Source organism: Schistocerca gregaria, chromosome X, assembly GCF_023897955.1.
Source record: "Schistocerca gregaria isolate iqSchGreg1 chromosome X, iqSchGreg1.2, whole genome shotgun sequence".
Classification (NCBI taxonomy): Eukaryota; Metazoa; Arthropoda; class Insecta; order Orthoptera; family Acrididae; genus Schistocerca; species Schistocerca gregaria.
In genome coordinates, this window is record NC_064931.1 from 613,664,483 (window position 1) to 613,687,360 (window position 22,878).

Consider the following 22,878-nt stretch of genomic DNA (forward strand, 5'->3'; position numbering starts at 1 on the left):
ATTACTCAACATTTCAACATCTGATTCTCTTTATGCTCAATATATACCCTACCAGGCCTGGCAATAAAACTAAACATGTTAACAATAATGCACTCTTATTGCCATTCTGCCCATCACAGAGAACTGGAACTCTTAAATCATTTACATATCTGGCGAATGTGTGTGTGCCTATGTAGTTACTTTGACATCAGACTATATTTTTTGGGTGCTTTACTCTTTTTGGCAGGCCATGTATTTTATGAAGATGAGATGAAATTTTAGTGCGAAAAATTAATAGGCATGTTGTCAGTATATGGAGCATCACTGCAGTACAGTAAAGAAAGAATTAGTGTCTCTGGATATGCATTATGCAGCCATAAAACTTTTGTTTTCTGCCAGCTGCCTACTACATGTACTAGTCAGTGTAATAAATCTCGTACATGTATTTTGCAGAATCCTTACTGACCAAAAACCCCTGAACAGTTCGCTTAAGTAACAGTTATGTATATAAACCTCAATATACCTGAAGTTCATTTTTTGTGATCATGCCATGTATACCTATCTAATTTATCAGTTACCATCGCACACAGCATCTGTAAAATTAACACAGCTTTTGTGACAATTTTTGTACAATATCTCAGTATTTCTTCATATGAAAAATCTGTACTCCAATTCTGCTGAACAAGCCTCATCCTGTGCTGGAGGTAGTACTTCCTAAATCTAAATGGGTATTTCACTTCTTTAATGGTGGCAGTGACATGATGTGTGTTACACAGCAGCAAGAGAAATGTGAAGAACAACTAAAACGCATATTATTAGTGTTACATGATGCAAACAGGACATTTTATACCAACAGTAAAGATACTATACAGCTGGTTTAAAGGAATCTTGACAGCTTTGGATATTTTCTAAAACTAATTCAACAGATCCACAATATTCTGTATCATAGTGACCCTTTGGAGAAGTTTCCAACTGCAAAAAGCTTTAAATAAGGTAGTGTGCATGTACCTATACATTTGGTCTGTACATGAAAAGCATAATCCAAGAAACAACATCCACATACCAGGTAAGGATGGTGAAGTTTCATGTTCTGGCCCCTGAAGGGACTATCAGGCCTCACTATCAGCTGTGTCTTCTTCTGCCAATGGTGTCACTGGATGCAGTAAGGAGGGGCATGAGGTCAGCACACTGCTCTCCTGGTCACTGTTGGCTTTATTGACATTGTAATCACTACTAATCAGCTAAATAGCTTCTCAGTCAGCCTCATGAGGCTGACTGCACCCTGTACCATTACCCTCATCATGAAAAATTCTCTGTCAGTAACAGAAACTGAGCTCAGGTTTTCTGTGTGGCAGTCAGCTACTCTAACCACTCAGTTACAGAGGTGGTCACCCACATACAAGAGCAATTTCTAAATTAGGTATCAGTTTGATTTTTTTTCAATTAGCTCAAAAAGACTGAGCAAATTCTCCTAGGTAACATATGCAAATGCAGATGACAATGTTTCTGAAGCTCACAGCCTGAAGAGCTGCAACCATTTGTTAGCTTCTTCAGAGTTCACATACAAAATCTAGCATAACTATAAATACTATAAAAAAGTTTGCACAACTTTCTCCTGGAGCCACAGTCCTAGACTATAGTATTATTGTCTCCGATACATATTTTTTACAGTTTGTAGGTAAATATGTGGTGTAACCTTCTTCATGACCATATGGTGGTATTGTTTTTCTTTGCAAAGGCTTCAGTAATCTTGACTGTTTATCTGGACATATTCAAATAGTTTGAATTTCCACAGGTCGAAGTACTGCAACATGATTTCATACTGCAGCAAGAAAGTACCACTCCTCACTAGGCCTTGGCCATTATGAAGACTTGGATGACATAATTTCAGGTCATTGGACTGGTGGAGAGGGATCCAATCCCTGGTCCCCAAGGTCACCAGCAGTAACCCAGTTAGAATGTTGGTGAAGGGTGCTGTCTACTGGACCCTGGGCAGGACCTGCAGGAGCTGTGAGCTCACAGTAGTGCAGCAACTGCACATGTCAAAGAGGACATGCTGGGACAAACATGAGAGGAACTGGAATATCACTTACATAGCCTGCATGTTACAGATGGAGTACATAATCAACTCTGTGAAACAGCTGATAAAACTCTATGTGTGTGTGAACATTATGCCATGAACCATAACTTTCTACCTATCCCCATTTCTGGAATCAAAACTGCAAAGATCATTTTGGAACACCCAGTAGAATTCATTGGATCTTTCTCAACAAAGTTCCACAAACAGCCACCAAATTGGTGGTGCAGTAGAGAGCATTTCTTTTATTCCTGCTTACACGACATGGTCACTTTACTAAACAATTAAAAAATTACGCTGTGGGCAAATGCCTCCACAATTTAACACTCTTTTTCTTTACTGGTATAACATTAATTTAGTTATTCCCTTCCTTTTTTATCATCTTATCTTTTGTTCTGCCTGCAGTTTGTGTTTCCTTTCAAGTTTAAATCTTTCAGACATTTTAAATCACCACAGATTTACTGCACATTATATGTGTTCCTGACGTATAGTTGAATTGAAGTGTTGGTTTGTAACACAAACTTTGATAGTGATTACAGTTTGTAACATATCTGACTGTGGTGTCACAATACACCTGAAGATTGTCTGTTTATAATCAAACCTCACTATGTCGTAAATTGATTAATACAGTTGTGCACATCCATGATTTTTCAACAATTTTTACAAGCTCTAAATCATTGCTTACTCAAAATAACTAAACTTGGAAACTAAGAAATGGATTTACGCCATAAAATCCAACTACCTGGCCACTGCTGACAAACAATGAACACTACTCCAACAAGGCAACTTTCCCAAGTGTCAATAAACAATCTTGATACAACTTGGTGGGCGTGTAGAAGGGGCAAAATAGTGTAATACGTTTTTTTTTCTGGTGCTTAATTTCACTTTTAAGGTGTAAAACATGCCCTGGAAGGTAATTGGACATTATTGGTTTAGAGGGAACATTTCAAAATGATAGTACATAAGAAATGTATTTTCCATATATAAGATGACATGTAATTGACATTCTTGAAAACTGTATAATCAACAAATTTAATCATTTGAAATTTTGCAAAACACTCCACCACCATTAATTGCTTTTGAAAAATGAAAACTTCTGTTACAATAAAATTAAACAAGCTTTCAAGCCACATATCTCCTGTGTAATACAGGTTGTTTTTGAAACAGCATTTTTGGAGAATAAGCTGTACACAATGCACTGTTGGAGAGTTTTCAACATACCTAATTTAAGTAGCTAAACATTCATTACTGTTCTAATTATTTATTTTACTTATTTGTTTTACGTTTTAAATTGTTATTTAATTTTTTACATTCTTTTTTTAAAACCACGTCACATTTGCATATTATCTCATTTGAAAATAATAAGTAACTAATTACTGAGATAGAAAATAATTGCAGTAATGATAATCAGTAAGTAATTGCTTAAAACATAGTGTTTTTTTACACCATGTGCATAAAATGAATGAAATTTCTTCATGTAAAATACTTGACAAAGAAGCCAATATAAAACAAAATTCAGCAGGATTTCAAACTGTCACAGATGGTCCTCTGAATATCCTAATTTCTATCCGGCATGTTTCAGTACATTGTTAAGCTTTGGAAAGGAAAACTGATTATGTACTAGTGAGTGCAGCTTGATTGTATTGTTTCTCAAGTGGAGATTGACATCATAATCATGCAACAGAACTAGATCTGAAAATTTTCTCACAGAGTTCTTCCAACATCAAAAGCTATATACATTCCACAGCTGTATCTGCGTCATGCCCTTTCGGATCATGAGAAGTCTCTTTTCCTCGAGTAAAATTTTTGAAACAGTTTTGTGCACACCTATCACCCAGCTTTTCATAGTTGTAAAGGAAACTAATGGTGAGTTGGGACCAAGACTTTAAGGAGCTCTTTTTGAAATCCAGAATGTCCTTGTGACATTATCAAAATCTGGTAGATAAACATCTGACCAGATTAAAAGATATTTTAAAGATGTTTCTTTCCCAGCAAGGGCGAAATATCTGTATTATTGTTACATTCTTGTAGTGGTTGATGTGAAAGAACTGTTTAAAGCATAAAGCATCATACCTCAGGATAAGGAACTTGTTCATCTGATGATCTCAAAGGGCTCAATGGCACAGGTACAGCTGTGGGATGTATATGGCTTTCGATGTTGGGAGAACTTTGTGAGAAAATTTTCAGATCTAGTTCTCTTGAATGATTATGATGTCAATGTCCACTTGAGAAACAATGCAATCAAGCTGCAATCACTAGTACATAATCACTTCTCTTTGCTAATGCTTACCAATGTACTGAAAGAAACTTGACACAAAGCAGGATATTTAAAGGATCACCCATGATAATTTGAAATCCTGCTGAATTTTGTTTTATATTGTGTTCTCTGTTGTGTATATTATGTGAAGAAATTTTTTTCATTTTATATTCATAGTGTAACAAAACACAGTGTTTTCAGCATTTTCTTCCAGATTATCATTACTGTAATTATTTTCTATCATAATAATGAGTTGCTGTAATTTTAAGGTAACAAAATACACATATGTAAAATGGTTAACTAAAAAAATATAAAAAATGTAAAATAATCATTTAAAACATAAAACAAACACAAGTAAAATTAATAATTACAGTAGTAATGAATGTTTAGCTATTTTAATTAGGTATGTTGAAAATACTTCAACAGCACAATGTTTATAGCTTACTTTCCAAGAATGGTATTTTACAAACCAGCTTTATTACACAGGTATGTATGTGGCTTAAAAGCTTCTTTAATTTATGTTGTAACAAAAGTATTCATTTTTCAAAATTAATTAATTGTGTTGGGGTACTTTGCAAAATTGTGAAGTATTACAAAAGTCATTTATACAGGTTTCAAGAACATTAATTAAATATCTACTTTGATGTGAAAAACATTTTTTACATCATCATTTCAAAGATATTTCCTCTAAACTAACAAAGCCAAATTATCTTTACAGGTGTGTTTTACTCCTCAAAAGTGAAACTGGGCACAAAGAAAAAAATACAAATTGCACTATTTTGCTCCCTCAACGATGTGCCAAATCATCATGATTGTTTATTGAGACATGGGAATGTTAGCTGGCAAGTGAATACGATACAAGGCAGTCACAGAATTCCTATTAGATTATACATTGAATAATTATACAATTAGCTTCTTTCCTAGCTCATATTCATCCAGAATCACTTGTGCACCAAACAGTCCCATGTAATTTGAAAATAAAGCAGATTACTGTTGTTAATTTAAATGGTAAATGGTAGGGTACACAGACTTGCAGACCAATATCCCTGTTGCAGAATCATAGAGTATGCTCTGATTTCAAAGCTCATGATAATCTTGGAGGAAAAGTAGCTGCTGTGAAGGAAGCATCACAGGATCACAAAAATCACTTTTATGAAAAACAGCTCATTTTTTTCACATAATATCTTGAGTATAGTAGCCACTCTGTTCAGTGACGTGAAATATGATGAACATGATAAACTAGTAAAAAGGAATGTGAATGACATACATGAGCTTTGTTGCAATGGTTCTAAGAAAATGTGGTCCACATGTAAAACAGACAGCATACAACATGCTATTCAGACCAATTCCAAAGTACTTCTGGAGAAACTGGTGTCCTTATCAAATAAGCATGACACAAGCCATCAAATGAGTTTAGAGGCATTGTGTTGGGATCTTAACAGGTCACTATGGTCAATATGAAAGTATAGCATACATATTTCGGGCACTTACATGGGAATATTTGGACAAAAGATATTGGTATACTCATGAAACCCTGTTTGGATAATTTAGAGAACTGGTATTCACGGAAAATTGTGGAATAATTCTACTGTCACTATCATATATCTCATGCAGCGATCATGGGCATAAGATACAAGAAATTATAATATATGTTGAGATATAAAGACAATCGCTCCATAAATGAATGGAATGGAACAGAAATATTGATTCAAAGTAAACTGCACCATATACTGAATAGTTAGCAATTATGTTTGTAGCCAGCCATAGTTTGAACACGAATCACTTCATTTAAGAATGTGCACTGATCTGAATCACATATGAATAAATAATAATTCTGTGTTTAGCCTGTCAGCAGTCATGAGGAAGTAGGGTGTACATCTATAATAAAAAGGGGAAAATAAGCACAATAGTGCATGATGGCTTGATTCTATTATTACATCAACAATTACATCAAATTCACTAGCTATGAGCACCTGGTACTTAAATACATAATTCTGCATGTCTTTCATAACTATACATGATTATTAATGACAGAAAAAAATGTTTGACACATTTGCTTTTTTCCTTGTGCGAATCAATGGCAATCATTGTCTTAATTTCGCACCATACATTTTTTGACAAATACACAAAGTACTATTCAAATACCTGACTCTTTTCCTTTGAGGTATATGGAGAATGAAATTCTATAACAAGGCCATTACCCAATAGATCTTTCAAAAAGCAATGACATACCACAAGACATGTCACTAAACTTACAACAGACATCCACTTGCTCAACAATAAAAGCATCAATTAAAAGATACCATGATTCTGCTGAGACTGCCTGTTATTTGAATCAAAGTTTTACTTTTCACTACTGGCTAGTTTCAATCACATGGTCACTGTCAAGTGTCATGTGCCTATGATCATATATAAGCTAGTAGAACATCATTCATAAAGCCACAAATAAAAAAGAAAATGCAGAGACATGTCCAAATGCATCATGAAACATGTAAATAATCCATCACAGATTAGTATGTCCATACTTGCCTTCATACTGATCTGTACGTACCTCTGTAGCCAAGATAGCTAACACTTGTCTGTATAATGGCACTTGAGTCGGAGGGAGCCAGTTTGAATCTTGGTGGTGGAAGAAATTTTTAATACCAGTAATTGTCTGCTGATTGTGATCCATCCATCAGATGGGAACATACGCTTGGTGCTATTTGAGAGGAGTGGACTATGCACAAGCACTGGGTTTTACCCTCTCCCATTTCTCATCATCATGCACCACAAACAGGACACCATACTATAGGCACATTTATTACAATCACTCGCACTCAACAGATACATTGAAAATCTAACTCCCACACACCTTTAGAAAATGGGCTATTGTGTATGGAGGAAGAAAACTATCATCAATTAAGCAGCTGAATCTACACCTTGGGGTGTCCCAGAATATGCCATACAATTCTTTTTTTCTTTTTACTGGTCAGTGATTTGTTAAATACTGGGTACCAGTAAACAATGCACTTGGACATGTCTTGGCATTTGTTTTATTTATGACTGCATGGAGACTCATCTATTAGCATATATATAACACTTGATAATGAGCATGGGGTGAAAATGGGCCAAAAGTGGTGAATGAAACATTTATAATAACAGACAACCTCCATGGCACAATGATGTATTTAACTGATGATTGATGGCAGTGGACTGAAGTGTAAGGAAAACAATAACAACACTATTGACAGCACTGGATAATCAACAATTTTTCTCAAATCTACATGAAGACTTAATGAGGAATGATACACCAGAAATGAATCTCTGTAAAATGTAATATATCCTCTATTACTGAATGTAGTTATTTAGTTTAGTATTTTTCTATCTCATGCCAAGAGAGAAAATACTTAATATCTAAAAAGCTAAGAACAAGTAAAGAAAATCTGTTAAATAAGCAGAAAAGTAAAGAAAAGTGAAGAAAAACTGAAGTTGCTGGAGGTTAGAAAAGCAGTTTGCTCTTGTTGTTTCCAAATGGTGTACTGTAACTTATAAAACTCATTTAGACATGTATGTATCAGGATAGGGAACTGGGGCAATGGCCTACAGTTTTACATTATACAGTTAAAAGTAATATTTTAGAAAATAAATTTAGAACATTTTTAGGCCATAAGAATTAAATGTAAAGTACATACAAAGGAGAAGTGCTATGCGAACCTTGAGTAATTCTTTGTCCACCAATTGTAGTTTAGGCCAATCTGTTATTAGATCTTGAAGAGATGGCCGTCTTCTTATGTCAAATACATCCTGAGGGCATTTGGTGCAAATACAAATGTCGTTTAATTCATTGCTCTTTAAAATAAGTGATTTAATTTACTCACCACCCAGGCAGAGTGTGAATTTACAAATGCAATGCTATTTTTTTGACTTCACATGAAATTTGGGGTCTGTTGTTGAAAGTATTGAGGAGGTTTATATGAATATGATCTACTGCAGGTAAAAAGATCAAAGAATTAAAAAATACTGTTAACTCAATGCACAACAGTGCATGATAATTGAGTGCAAGAATTTGAAGTGGTTTTAATAAACAGCCAAATGTCATATATCATGTGAATATTTTACTACAACACAGACAACTTTATTGTATGAATATCAAACAATAAATAAAGTGAACCTGTATCAGATCATATTGGAGGTCCACAGAAGCCTTTCATCACATTTAAGAATTATATTATGATGAAAAGTGTTTTAACAACCAATCACAATTTATATGGGATCAACACTGAAACATTGCTAGTGTTGATAAACTGACTACTTCTTGTAAAACACATTTATAAGCAAAAGTAATTCACACTCTGTAGGTTTCATTTATTGTTTTCTGCTTGTTTTCTTTTAAATATGTGTTTTATAGTGCAGTCTTCTCATAATGAAACACTATGAATGGATACCTACATACCACATTGTGTTTAACAGAAATCAAAAGCTAAAAGCTGAGGAAATGAGAAAAGTACATAAAAAAGAAAATGTCTGTCAGCTTCAATATTTGTGTTACTACCATATACAGCATTATGTGATTTTTATGCCATAAATGCCATTTTCATCATTATGTGAGCCTATTACATCCACATTGAGTTTTGTAATTTTAATGTTTAGTTGGGTGAAAATTATCATTCTGAGTTTGCACCCAAAATTCTGTTGATATTTTGATATCATCAAATATTATAGAGATACTATCAGTCTCTTTATTTTGCTGTATTGCACTATTAGTTTGTGGTTCTCATTATGAACAGACTGCAAACATGCAAATTTATATAGACATTAAAGAAAGTTGTTATTAAAAACTGGTTTTTATTTGGTATAACATGCTGAATATAAATCTTTTTGCCACTCAAATTATTGACTGAATTTAAATGTCTTTCAACAATTTTACAATTAATTAATCATTTTGTTACAATTTTATATTAGGTTCAATTATAAATCTTAGTAATGGACTGGGTAGGAAAATAAGGATATATTATGATGGATCAATGCATTTTAATCTCATTTCATTATTTCCCAGAGCAATCATGATATGAAGCATAGTAATAAAGATGAGCCTCCAGCAATATACGTATATTTAAAATAATGGTTAGAAAACAGTCAACAAATTTTTGTTTACATTAGAGATGATGACAACCGAAGAGTATCATTCTCAGAATGTTAACAGTGAAGACAATGAAAAATTACTTAGCAAAATAGAGAAAGCCATACAGTATGAAGAAGCATCGCCCATAGAAAAAGAAAGAGCTGGAATGAAGAACAAAAATATAAGAGAAATATTTGGCTGATTTAACGTCAGACCTCTGCCCTTCTTACAGCAACGGAATGGAGTGTAGGCCAGTCGGGAATTAGCTCAGCTAGTGACAGCCGCCTGCCAGCTCGTACCAACTGAGTTAAGTCCTCATCCTAGACAATATAATAATAAAATTTTCAGCTGCTCACACAGAGAAGAAGAAAAAAGCGACAGAGAGACTGAAGGGGCACAGTACTAGTAATAATGCAATACTAATTGTATTCATATCAGTTTGAAAAAGAACATTGGCTTGAAGACAATACCACAGTAAAACTGAATAACACTCTTGTACAACTTAATTAGAGGCACAATAAATGTAATTTCACAGCTTGTTTTGGGCCAAACAGTCTCATCGCTGAAAACTGAAACTAAAAAAAAAATTATTAATCTTACTAAATTAATTTCAAACATTTGTTGCAACAGTAACAATTAAACATAGAAACAAAATCACATTATTTTATTGTTCGCACTACATTTAGTAATTATCTGCAGATTAACTGGAGGCACATTTGAATTCACTCCACACACACACACACACACACACACACACACACACACACACACACCCATTTACAAACTTTTGTACACGGATTCCATTCTATATCCATAATAATATCAACAACGTTAATATGAGGGGAAACCCTGACTTATAAGTCTTCTAACATTAATTTTAAAACTGTGTTAAGTTTTAACAGAATACAAAGCAAAAAATATATTGTCAATCAGCATTACACTAATCAGTGTCATAGTGTCAGTGTCATAACTTTCTTTGTAATACAGATGAATACATTGGGCACTGTGTCTGTAGATGTGAGTGTTTGATCATAAAACTTTTTCTCACATTATATTGCTAAAACCTACTCAGTGCACACAAATTTTAAAACATTCAAATCATCTGCAGACATCTTGATAAAAATGTACTTTAAGAGATGCCCTTTATAAGTGGAAGTAAATATAATTTAATTAAGCCTGCAGACTCTGATTAGTAACACATTACTTCTGTTCACAGAGACTAATAGAAAATCTTCATTGATATTATTACTCTAAAAATAGAAATTGCACTCAAATATGAACGGCTAACAATGGAAAGTACATGTTTCTTGAAATTGTTACTGAAGCATACAGTCTGAATAGAGAAACAACACAATAGTACAATAAGTATTTGATAATCAGCACTAGTATCTCATCCTTAATTCCTTTTCCTTGAACAGAGTGAGTCACAATGACATGTCTAAAAATAATATTTAGAGGCTGGCATGTGCTCCATAAAAATATGTAATTCAGTGAAGCAGTTACGATGACCAACTACACAATCAGTTTCATGAAAAACTTAGTTCAAGAATATGCACACATCTGTCAAGAATGATTTCCCTGAAGAGTAAAAGCTTCCCAGATCAGCAACTATACACAAGTAATACCAAACCTACACTTCAGAAACTGAAATTTTTAAGATATTCTGCTAAATGCATACAAAGGTGCAGCACTTTATATGACATGATATTCATGATAGTATGACAGTTTAGGAGTGCATAGTTTTGATGATGGGCTCCAACATATGCATAATTGTGATTGCTGTCACTGAGTGAGTATAAGTATCACCAGGATCAGTTGTTGAGCAAGTGCTGGAGACTCATCCTTACTTGCTATTTACAATTTTTCTTTCTTTATTTCTTTCTTGCTACAAATCAAATGGACAAGGTAATCTGAGAAATAAAACTGCATTGAATAATAGACAAAGTGAGGGGAAGGTGACAAGAAAAGGTACTGTTCAATTAACTCTTTTAAGCCATTATCAGCTACCTTCAACCAGCTCCAATATGAAACGCCTTTCTTAGCAGCTGGTACTCTGGCCACTTCTTGGCCATCCACTTTGATTACAATGCACCCAGATTCCTCATCTTCAAACCAACCTGTCTCCCCTGTCTGCCCTTCATCAGTCTGGAATCAACCACTCACATCAACTGACAAGTAATATATTTGTACTGTGAATGTAGAATCCAAAGAAGAATCTGAAATTTTACCAAGATTACTTACTATTGAGAAGAAGAGGCAAATAAAATTATATCATGATCATCAGTATGTGTGCTTGCACATGCATGTATACATACATGTGCATGTGCGCGCACACACACACACACACACACACACACACACACACACACACACACACACACACACACACAGTCATGTGGCTGAGTTAAATATTTTTGTAGACAATGTTTACTGTAAAAATAAAATCAACTGTGTAATTCAGTATCTTCTTGTATGAAACCCTGCTAATAGTCATATTTTGAAGCCAATTTTATTAGTTAGACAAGTTTGGAAACAGTGATACACAGAAATATTTAAAAAAAAAAAAAAAAAAAAAAAAAAAAAAAAACGTAATATTTCAGATGGATAGTATCATTTGTAGTAAGTTCTGTAGTTTCAAATCAAAGACTCTAAAGCAGTTAACTTCATCAACATGATACAGAAATTAAGGAATAGATATATATTTTATATGTTCAGGGAGTATGCATAAAATACACTATTTTGAAACAGGATCATTACCTTTTCGACTTTCTTTAGTTTAGGTACTTCCTTTTCTACTTCCTTTAGATCTCCCCAGTCAGGTTCTTCTTTCTCTTTTCCCCACTTTGCATATTTACGCTTCTTTAACATAGCACGGAAGTCCATTCCACTGGCATCTGTAATGAATACCAGACAGGATATTTTACAGCGTTAAAAATGACGCTACTAAGATTAACTGGCACAGTGTCATCAATGTGCTGTTGCAATTAACTCCACAATGAGAAGGAAGGTTCACCACATTGGATATTGACTTTTTGTACCTTCTATGTGATGTACAACCCAGTATTGAAGATGGTGTAATGTAACACCAAAATTGATTGCAAATAAAATAAGATCTCTAAATAGAGTTGAAAGTGTCATCCCTGTCACGTAAAAATTAATTAGTGTGGTATGACTTTAGTTATCCTGACTGTCACTAAAGGAAATAATTTCTCCTGAGAGTAGATAGCATCCACAAAATGCAATATGTAAGAGCTACACAGTATCCTTTTATGGCTTTTGTAACTGTTTAAGATGAGTGAAAACATTTTCCGATCAGGAGTTTCTATGTATGTCAAGCTGGCTGATATCATCTGGTGCTTAATCTGATGACAGAACATTTTCAACAATTTGTGTTTCAAATCTCCTTTTCCACATCACAAAAGCTCCTTTGTGGACACATGCATTTTATTGGTGGGAGGTGGATTTTTTTATGTTATAATCTAGGAGATTTTTAAAGCATTATTTGGTCCAATTGGTCATATGGACTAGCATGTTTCCCAATTACTTTTATATCCTTTGCAAGGTAATCAGTGAGAAGAATCCGTTTTGCATTCAAGAAAACACTGGAGGTAAATTTTCCAGCAGATAAAATCAACATTGCCTTTTTTGGTGCACAGCCACTACCTCCCATTGAGTGTTTTCAGTGCTGTTTCATTTCTGGCAAGAAGTGATGGACTTATATTTTATCCAGAACAGCAAATGGGTTGATGAAATGAGTTGAAGTCTTTTAAAATAATCTGTAGAATGCTCAGAAACTCATTTCTGTATTTACTTTTGATCAGTTACCAACACCTATGCTATGCTTCTTGCACAAACCTTTCTCATTGTTAATCCTCCACATATAAAATTCCATATTGTTTCTTCTGATATGTCTATGGCATCAGGTATTTCACATATCTTCACCTGCTGATTGTCTAAAGCGACAATGTGTGCTATTCAGTGGTTCTATCTAATTTTTATGCCCTTTGTACATATAATCCTCAAGAGAAGTACCACCCCATCTGAATTGAGCTGTTCAATTCCTACCTCCAAAAACAGAGGAACTGACTCCTTATAAATGTTCATTTACATTTGATGATTTTTCATTTGCAACATTACATAAATAAATAAATCGAAACAAAGAATTTTCTCTTGGAGGGGTCATTGAACGAAACACACATCCCTTTTCTAGAAAGACAGATAAACAAAAATATTATGTAGATTAAGTTGATGCTTGACTTTCATTATTGCACATTACATATAAACATAACAGAAACAAGGTTTCAGCATTATCTCTGTACCAGTTCAAGAAACACCCACCTATCCCTTAAATGGGAAATTCTGTTACAGTGTTAAAGAGTTCATCCAAGTCAAGGGAGATAAGCTATAATACAGTGGAGAAATGTAACATGCTAAGAAACAGGACTACTTGCATTGAAAAAGTTGGATTCTCAAAAATGTGCTTTTAAAATATTGGTTGAGACATTAATCAATTCAAAGTCTAAAAGATTGAAAATCAGTATCTTTCTGAGAGGAACCAAAATATATATCCCAGAAATCATTAATTTTCTTTACTCAAGTGTGAAAACTCCTACAGCTCAGATCAGTATTATTAAATCCAAACTTAGCTATGATATACATATATCCAATGACTGCCTTTGGTTGCAGAGTTGCAAAATGTGTTCTTCCAAACAAAGAATACAGCTCGTGAATTAAAATGTCAGGAAGTACAAAAAAAAAAAAAAAAAAAAAAAAAAAAAAAAAAAAAAAAAAAAAACAAGTATATGAGAAGGCAGGATTATGAGTCTCCAAGTTCATGTTACTGACAGCCAGAAAGTGAAGCCATTTATATATGCAATGAGAATGTGGAACACTAGGTCAGCAAAAAATTATTTTTACAGAGAAGTGGAAAGGAAAATATAAATGACACAAAGCACACAATAAAGAGAGAACTGGATGTGAGAAGTAGTCAATGATTAATAAGTTTATAATGACAGGAAAATAAGTTTCACACACATGGATAACATATGAGAAACCTTAGGGGTGAAAAGCACACTATTTATGATTATTCCATCTGCGCATTTTAATAGAACTATCAAAATTTGTGTGCTTTTCATATTATCATGGACAGACAGCAGAATTACTAGCAAGTAGTTTTCTTGTAAACTGTAGCCTCTATCTTCACATCAGGTGTTTTCATTGTTTCTACTCCAGCTTTAGAATTCACTGATGTAGTCTATATTTTGATAATATCAGTGTCTATCAAGGGCTGTATTCTACCAACTATGTTTTCTACTAAATATTTAGAGCTACAATTGACTCCTTCAGTTGCTACTTTAAGTAAACTTACCTATTCTCCACAAGTGTTCTAATTTCTTTTCCATTGTTTTAGTTTGCACCTTCCATGGACGGATTATAAGTTACAACTGAAAATTGTTATCTCATGTTACATTTATTAAAAGTCTTAAAATAGGACTTACCTGACACATACAACTGCATTTCTGCTGAATCTTCTCCATGTTCATTACTAACAACAACTTTGTACTTTCCTTCATCATTAGGTTTCACCTTCCTTATACAGAGAGTTATCGAATTAGTCTCTCCATCAGTTACAAATTTAAACCGACCTCCTTCTATGTACAAGAGTTCTGTCATTCCCTAAAAAAATATTAAAAATGTCTCAGAATATTTGCAGTATAGACTAAAGATAGCATACTTCATTCATCAACATTACATATGAATGGCAACTAATAGTAACTCATTACTGTAAGTACCTTGTAGAATTTGAAGGTGGGTGCTGGATTTCCTTCAACACCAATAGTGATATAACCCGTTTGATCTGAAAGAACCAAATGGAAACATTACTCCATGTTTACAGCAATGTCTTATTTAGCCAGACGAAATAATTACATATATGTAGAAAGTGCACAGTTACTGAGATAAGAAAAATGTGAATATAATGAATAAATAAAACATATAAAAAGTTTATAATATGTCTTAAGTTTACTAGTACAGAGTTTGTACAAGTCACACTGAACATGTACTCCATCTCTCAGAATTTTTGACAAGTGGAGAATTGATCTTGTTACTTAGGAATGGTGTTTTTTGGCAAACCATTAAGAAGCGTTCATGCTCCATTCTCCTTTTCACTCCCAGTCATTTTATGCTCCCTTTCTTTCAGTCAGGATTTGAACTTAGAAAGTGATACGGAATGTTTGAGCACAAATTTTTTGTGAGGCCATGATTATTACGTGCACGGCAATTGGAATAAATATATCTTTCTTCAGCAAAGAAGCTAGAACAATTTGTAGGGGTGAAAGTGCAAAGGACTTGGAATTATTCAACATTACACTTTCAAAAATTTCCTCATTTAAGTGTGAATCTGCCATTTCTTAGAATGTAAGAAAGATCATTTTTTGAATTAAAGAATCCCCTGGCAGGCAAATGAATGAGCCTAAATGAGGAGAATTTGGATTATTATTTATTTATCATATGGCTTTTAGTGCCACACGTCTCCAAAAAGATGCTTGGCTCACCTTCAATACGACTCATTTATTTAAGCAAATGGGCTGCATCTTTAAGGGAATTGGAATCTGTTAGGAAAGAAAGGTATTTGGAAGGAATTGGTTGTGGCCTGTAGTATGGGACCAACCCTGGCATTTCCCTAAACCACTTCACCTCTGGAATACAAAGATTGCTAGCTCAGTGGCTCAACATGCAGAGCCACCCCAAGTCAACAGTTATTTGGAAAACTGGTTTTATACATTGTTTAAAAAATAAATAAAATGCACCACAACAAAAGACTGAATTCTGACATTGCATGTTTTTTCTTTAATTGTGCATGTTTAGTCATCTAATAGTGCATGAATGCATGTATATTGCAATGCTTAATTGTGCATGGAATTGCTGGCTTCAGTTATTATAGTATCACAACTGCGTAAATAGATATTTGAAAAAAGGGGGAGGGATGGAGGCATGCAGAGTGCAGTCGACTCAGACAAATTCAAAAAGCCCACTGAAAAAAATCTCTTATAAACTAACTATAGAATGTACCGTCACTACATACTCCTCTCACTCTCCACAAACTCCTTCTCATTGTTTTATATCAAATCTGTTTTTCATATTTGAGTACCACCTAGATGAGTAGATTGGGTGATATTTTGTCATTTAGGCTGCTAATGATAGAATATTGAGCAAATATTTTAAAGAAATGCAACCACTACCATTTGGGTGACACAGATAAATCCACGAGTATTATTATGCACTGATTTTAACTTGATGTTATTTGTAATATATTTACTGCTTCACTGCCTTGTGAAATACTGAAATACTGCACAACCAAAATTCTGCCAGCCTCCAAATAACAACTCCAGTGCTGCTATAGATAGAAAGGTAATAAGCTCTTATAGTAGTGTGTACACATTTTTAACTTACCATAAAGCTACCATACAAATAAAATTCAGCTTTCCTCTTCTTTCTTCTTACAAACCTATCCATAATTAGGAACTCTCATAACAGCACACAACATAAAAACAATAAATGACAGCACTTACATTAAATTCAAAAACTGAGCTCAAGCAAGGCCAACAACTGTATTGGCTAAAATAGGGATGGGCAATAGCCCACAGTGCTACAGATATACAGCCAGTTTAAATCTACCATTGGCCTTCCTGACTATCATTAGTGAAAATTTCTTTTTCGTTATATGATTGAAAATAAAAATAGCTGTCATTTTCACTAGATGGAAACTAGATAGTGTGTAATTTCATTTAGGTGTTTGGGGTATGGACCCCCTGCCCCCCCCCTTCCCCCCTCCCTGCCAAGAACTGACAAAAATATACAATAAAGGAAATAATACAAAATTAGACTACATATAATCACGCAAGTGAAACACTACTGCCCATTTTTGCTCTTACACACATTACCGTAAACACATTTTTACTTAATTATCCTTGTAGAAAATAAATGATGAATAGTGTTGAAACTAACACTCTGTTATGCAACAATAGGTACATACTTTCTAGGCTCTATTGTTAGTTTCTAACAATGGTGACATGTCAAGCTTACAGCACTTGATATGACTATAGTGTGTAGTTATTTCTTTAACTGACTACTCAGTTACACGTACAAGACAGAAGGAACAGCATACAAAAAAAGCAATTGTAAATGGTAAACCAATTCAGATACCTTCAACAGCAGAGTAGCTCTCCTGCACGTCAACAATAACAGGAGGTCCTGGACTTCCTGTAGCTCGCAGAGGTGTTGATGGCTTATCAATCATTTCACCTAGTTCCGCCACACTTGGACGTCTCATATCACCACTTGGTCTTCTACGCTATAGCAGCAGAGCCACAATGCTTAGAACATTCTTATCAATTATGACTCACAATATTTGAATAAAAAATCAATAAATACATTTCTGTAATTCTTTTGTGGAACATTAAATGAAATATGATCAAAAGAAATTAAATGATTCAAAATTTGTCTGAAGATGAAAATGCAAATTGAGATAGTATTTTAAAAATAAATTATTTATTGAAGTTAGAAATTTCTGACCATCACATACTGCTGTATATTAAGATAACATTCATGTTACAAAATGATAATGAATTAATGGTACAAAAAGTTTATGGCAGAAGATGTGAGACACAGAAACACATTCAAAACACCAGGAAATTTCTTTGTGTAAGTTAGATAAACAAAAAAATTAGTCACAGTAAAACTGGTGAAAATTAACAACAAATAAAAAATTGAAAGATTAAAGGAAATTAAATAAGTTTTTAAGTATAACACAATGTCAAATAAAATGAGAATTTTGTGACTAAAAAAAGAATGAGTAGAAACATATGATTAAACTGAGTTAATTAATAGTTTGGAAAGCAACACATTTTTAATCCTTGCTCTATTCTACAAACATATGAAGAACATGATCTTCCTACACAAGTTAGAGAGAAGAAACACCTTCAGACTCGACAGTCTAAGATACTATGAAAGATATAATTTAAGAACAAAGTATGGCTCTTGCACCTTTAATTTTTTGTACTTTGCTATACTGATACCAAATAATATCTACATAATTAACCAAATTGTTATCCTATATCAGACTTTAAATTATGAGTTTTCTACTACTGTTCCTACAAAAGTCAAACACATTGTTAATAATAATAACGCAAAATATTGTCTTTGAATACAGGTAATGAAGCCAAGCAGTGTCTAAGTTGTTATCAGAGGCTACAATGTTTCTCATAATTAAATGTAAAAAAATATGTCATCAGAGCATTATCAACCACACAACTGTGTACTAGAATTCACCAAAATGTAATTATATGTGAACTGTTTAATGACAGAAATATGTTTTCAGGAAATTGTGGTATCAGTAAATCAGGAAGTGTAGTCTGTAAACCACACACTGTGCAAATACAGTATATCAAGGATCTCTTAACTGTATTTATACATATATTTACTATAGTTTCACACAGGACATGTCTGATTGGGAGTACAAACATTCAGTTTGAACACAATCAGATCAGATTATAAAGGAAAGGGGGAACTCTAGGCAAATTAACAACAATAGAAGGCCTTCAGTGTCTCCTTGTATCTACACAACTGTCTCTTCGATCCAATTACAGAGGCACCTTTTTATTATATAAGAGTGGGATACCAATGCTATTTTGTGTGTGCCTTTGTCATGTCAGATATCATTCGGTTTTCTGAGAAATGAGACTCAAATTCTTTGTCACACATTGTATTTGACATAAATATTTTATAATTCTTTCTTATGCGATAATCAATCTGGTTCACTTAATCTTTGTGAAGGATAACCCATTGAGCAGGTTATCTCTAATAACTTGTGCACATAATGTTGTACAGATACCTACATATTCCACATCTGACATGTATACAAGTAAGTATACACTGATAAAGGACTTACATCCTTATATTTCTTTATTATAGTGTAAAGAATTGGCCATGCTATTCATTAAGATTTGATTACATAAAATGTTGGAAGGAACAAATGAAAATTGTGATGTAGCATCAACTGACATGGCCAGTGAGGAAATAACTCCACAAACAACCCCTCTCTTCATGGACTGGTCTACTAGGGACATATCTAACCAGTACTTGGTCAATTATCTCCCTTAAATTGAGCCCACCCTAGATAATGTTTTTTGTTCATACGATCTTGCACGCAGCTTCAATTTCTGTTTCAGTGTGGAAATAAAAAAGGAATGATGAATTTATTTTTTGAGAGAAATTACCTTCTACAGATAGTCTACGAGAGAAGTGACATTTTTTGGAAATAATTTTGGTGCTTACTTTAAATTAAATTGATTTGATGATTTGTAAATAATAGACTTCAGCTACCAGTTGTCCTTTTTAAATTTTATTGGCAGATCTAGATTTCAGCAACAAACTAGGTATTCTCAATGCACTATCATTTTTGATCAATGCATGAAACGCCTGTTGGTTGGGCTTCATCCATAGTTCATTGAATGAACTGTGGGTGAACCCTGACCAACAGGTATTACATGGATTGATAAAAAATGATAGTGCATTGAGAATGGCTAGTTTCTGGCTGAAATCTAGATCTACCAATAAAATTTAAAAAGGATGACTGGTAGCTGAAATCTATTATTTACAAGTAAATACAGCAGTCACTACATGCAACAGCCTTCTGAATGGAAGGTAGCCTGATGATTTGATGATATTAAATGGCATAGCTGTGAAATTTTAATGAATGCCCTAGATATCTAATAGCACTTCAACTGAGCTTGATAGTTACATCCCAAATAGAAGTGTACCACAAAAGTCTGATAGGCCCAAGATTTTATAAAGTAAGTTGTAAATATATAGAAAATTTCTGACAGAATGTAAATATCTAAAGAGTAAAGAAGACCACTCACTGAATAGCAGAGGTGTTGAGTCTTCAAGAAGCATACATAAAATGGAATGAAAACTCTGCTCACTTTGAGAAAAATACTTAGACAAGCTAGAGAAGGAAAACACACACACACACACACACACACACACACACACACACACACACACACACACACACACACAAACATGTACACTTACGTTGTGACAGCTAGAGGAACATATATGTGTCTTTATACTGATCTGTCAGTTATAAATTACATATCTATCTCACCTATAATCTACACTTTGGCAAAATCAAATAAATGTAACAGCTCATAATGTATACCACTATAGTGTACACATAAACAGATCTATTGTTCACAATATAAACAGAAGTTTTGGGAAATGAACGTCACTTTTTTAAGTCAAAGAGAGAGAGAGAGAGAGAGAGAGAGAGAGAGAGAGAGAGAGAGAGAGAGAGAGAGAGAGAGAGATTTTATGTTTTGTGGTAGAAGTTTCTTTGCATGTGTAAAAGATCTTATAAATTTACACATTAATTATGACTTTGAAATGAAGCGTAAAGCTTAATAAGTAATAGTATGTAATGTACTTGTCAATTTAAAACACAGATCAGACACATTTATGAGTATTTATCTAAATAGTATACTATCTAGTATATTTTGAAATATCTTCTGTAGTTGTTGAACACAGAGAATGAATGAATGCATTAATATCTGCTGCAGTCCCCCTTTTACTATCCCACTATGAAGATGCAAGAACCATACTTTATTGGACACTTATGGTATCTTTCTTTCTCTAGACAATCAATCAACAAAAATAACACATTGAGCCTTTATGACCCACAGTCATCTAACCTGTTTTTCTTCCAGTACCCCAGGACGAGAACCTTTCCTCTGTTATGTTCAAAAATGGAAACAAAAGAAAAGGAATGAAAAGAAGAAGTAAATAAAATAATTGTAAATTAAAAATAAGAAACATTTCAAAAGAAACAAAAGTAAATAAAACACATATAGGAAGCAAGCTGTTAAAAATAAATCACTCACTGAAATCATAAAATAATAATCAATGAAATTTTGAACCAAAGGCTGGAGGTAAAACAAAACTTAAAAACATAAAATGAATAATAAAAATAAACAAATAAATAAAAGACAAAATAAACAAATATTATGAACACACCACTCAGTCCATGGTAGAAATGTCACAAGGAATCCACAATGCAGGTGGGATCAGAGATTTCTCTAGCACAAAGCAAACCGATCACAGCAAAAATCTTACACTCTCTTTGGCATTTCCTGCAACTGTTACAGTAACTGTTCACCTTTAATATGTCATCCATGAAATGTGCTGTAATGATGCATCGTATTCTAAACTGCTCCAGTTATTTCACCAGATATTGAGATGCACGTAACACTTGGGAAAGGGAGGGCTTCCTTTCAGGCATCAGTGTTTGAGAGCAATAACTCAAGAAATGAACTACATCACTCAATAATGTCTGCAAGATATTCTGACATAATAAGTAATCATGAACATTTATAAACATAAAAGCTTCAAGATATTTACAGGAAACAGAAAATAAAGTTCTGGTTCAATTGATTATAAAAAATTTAAATACTTGAGTCCTCAAAATTAATGTATCCCAAATAACCTGCATGGAAAAACTGTTAACATATGATACATTTACGATATGAGGGAACAACTACTTGTTGTAAGTAGAAAGGGCTAAGATTCTACTTTTGAAAATATACAATGAAAAAATTTCTCCTTAGTAAATGAAAATAGATCCAACAAGTAAATAGACATTGATAACTGGAGTATAAAAATGATCTGGATATTTAATTCTACAACCAGTCAGCATTTTGAGACATGATGTAATGAAGGCAGAAGGCAGATAGTCAGCAAGTTTGGAGAAACAGGGTGGGGGTGGGGGGGAGCATGAAGAGAGATGGAGGACAGGAAATTCAATAGTTGAAGTCAACTGCTGTGTTGAATGTTTTGTATTTTGTATATAAAACACTGCATCAGAATATGTAATGTGCACGTTATTAATCACAGCTTCAGTAGTGTGGCACATATCTTCTTATGATGTATTCTGCAATGATTTTATATTTTAAAATGCAGAGTGACAATTGAGAGCCATAATTATCAACCTTTTGATTACTAACTGAAGTAGTAATATAAGCGAAAAATATAATGTGTTTAATGTTTCATTTAGGGTAATGTAACATTGTGGGAAAAAGAAAAAAAGAAAAAAAAAGAATAACATATGAGATAGTCAACAATTTCATTGTAGATAGCGAATTCTTCATTACATAACACTTCATGGATATCTATTAGATACTTATTTTTTGCTTGTTTCACTTCTTTTATTGCACTCAGAATATTGAGCTCACCAACTGATAATATGTTACAAAAAGTCATAATCGATAATGCAGGAAGATATGAAACCAAAGAAGAGGTCAGCTTTGTGCCAGCTCTACAGGAGTCTCACCTTTGAATCTAAAACCTCACCAGGCCGCAATTTTCCAACCTGTAGAAAAACAATGTAATTGAGAGCAGTGTACG

At 33.6% G+C, this 22,878-nt stretch overlaps 1 protein-coding gene across 50 annotated transcripts in view; it reads right to left on the reverse strand.

The window, feature by feature from the left end:
* LOC126299121 (twitchin) overlaps positions 1 to 22,878 on the reverse strand; it is a 484,418-nt gene that overhangs the window by 254,305 nt on the left and 207,235 nt on the right. For 22 of the 50 annotated variants that reach the window (XM_049990870.1, XM_049990869.1, XM_049990868.1 and 19 more), the window contains 5 exons: positions 21,171 to 21,209; positions 17,623 to 17,770; positions 15,210 to 15,274; positions 14,916 to 15,093; positions 12,175 to 12,311 (listed from right to left, as the gene is read on the reverse strand). In XM_049990870.1, the coding sequence (XP_049846827.1) occupies positions 12,175 to 12,311; positions 14,916 to 15,093; positions 15,210 to 15,274; positions 17,623 to 17,770; positions 21,171 to 21,209 (567 nt within the window). Of the gene's footprint in view, positions 1 to 12,174; positions 12,312 to 14,915; positions 15,094 to 15,209; positions 15,275 to 17,622; positions 17,771 to 21,170; positions 21,210 to 22,804; positions 22,844 to 22,878 lie in introns of all 50 variants that reach the window. The other 28 variants (XM_049990871.1, XM_049990863.1, XM_049990867.1 and 25 more) reach the window with 2 other exon arrangements.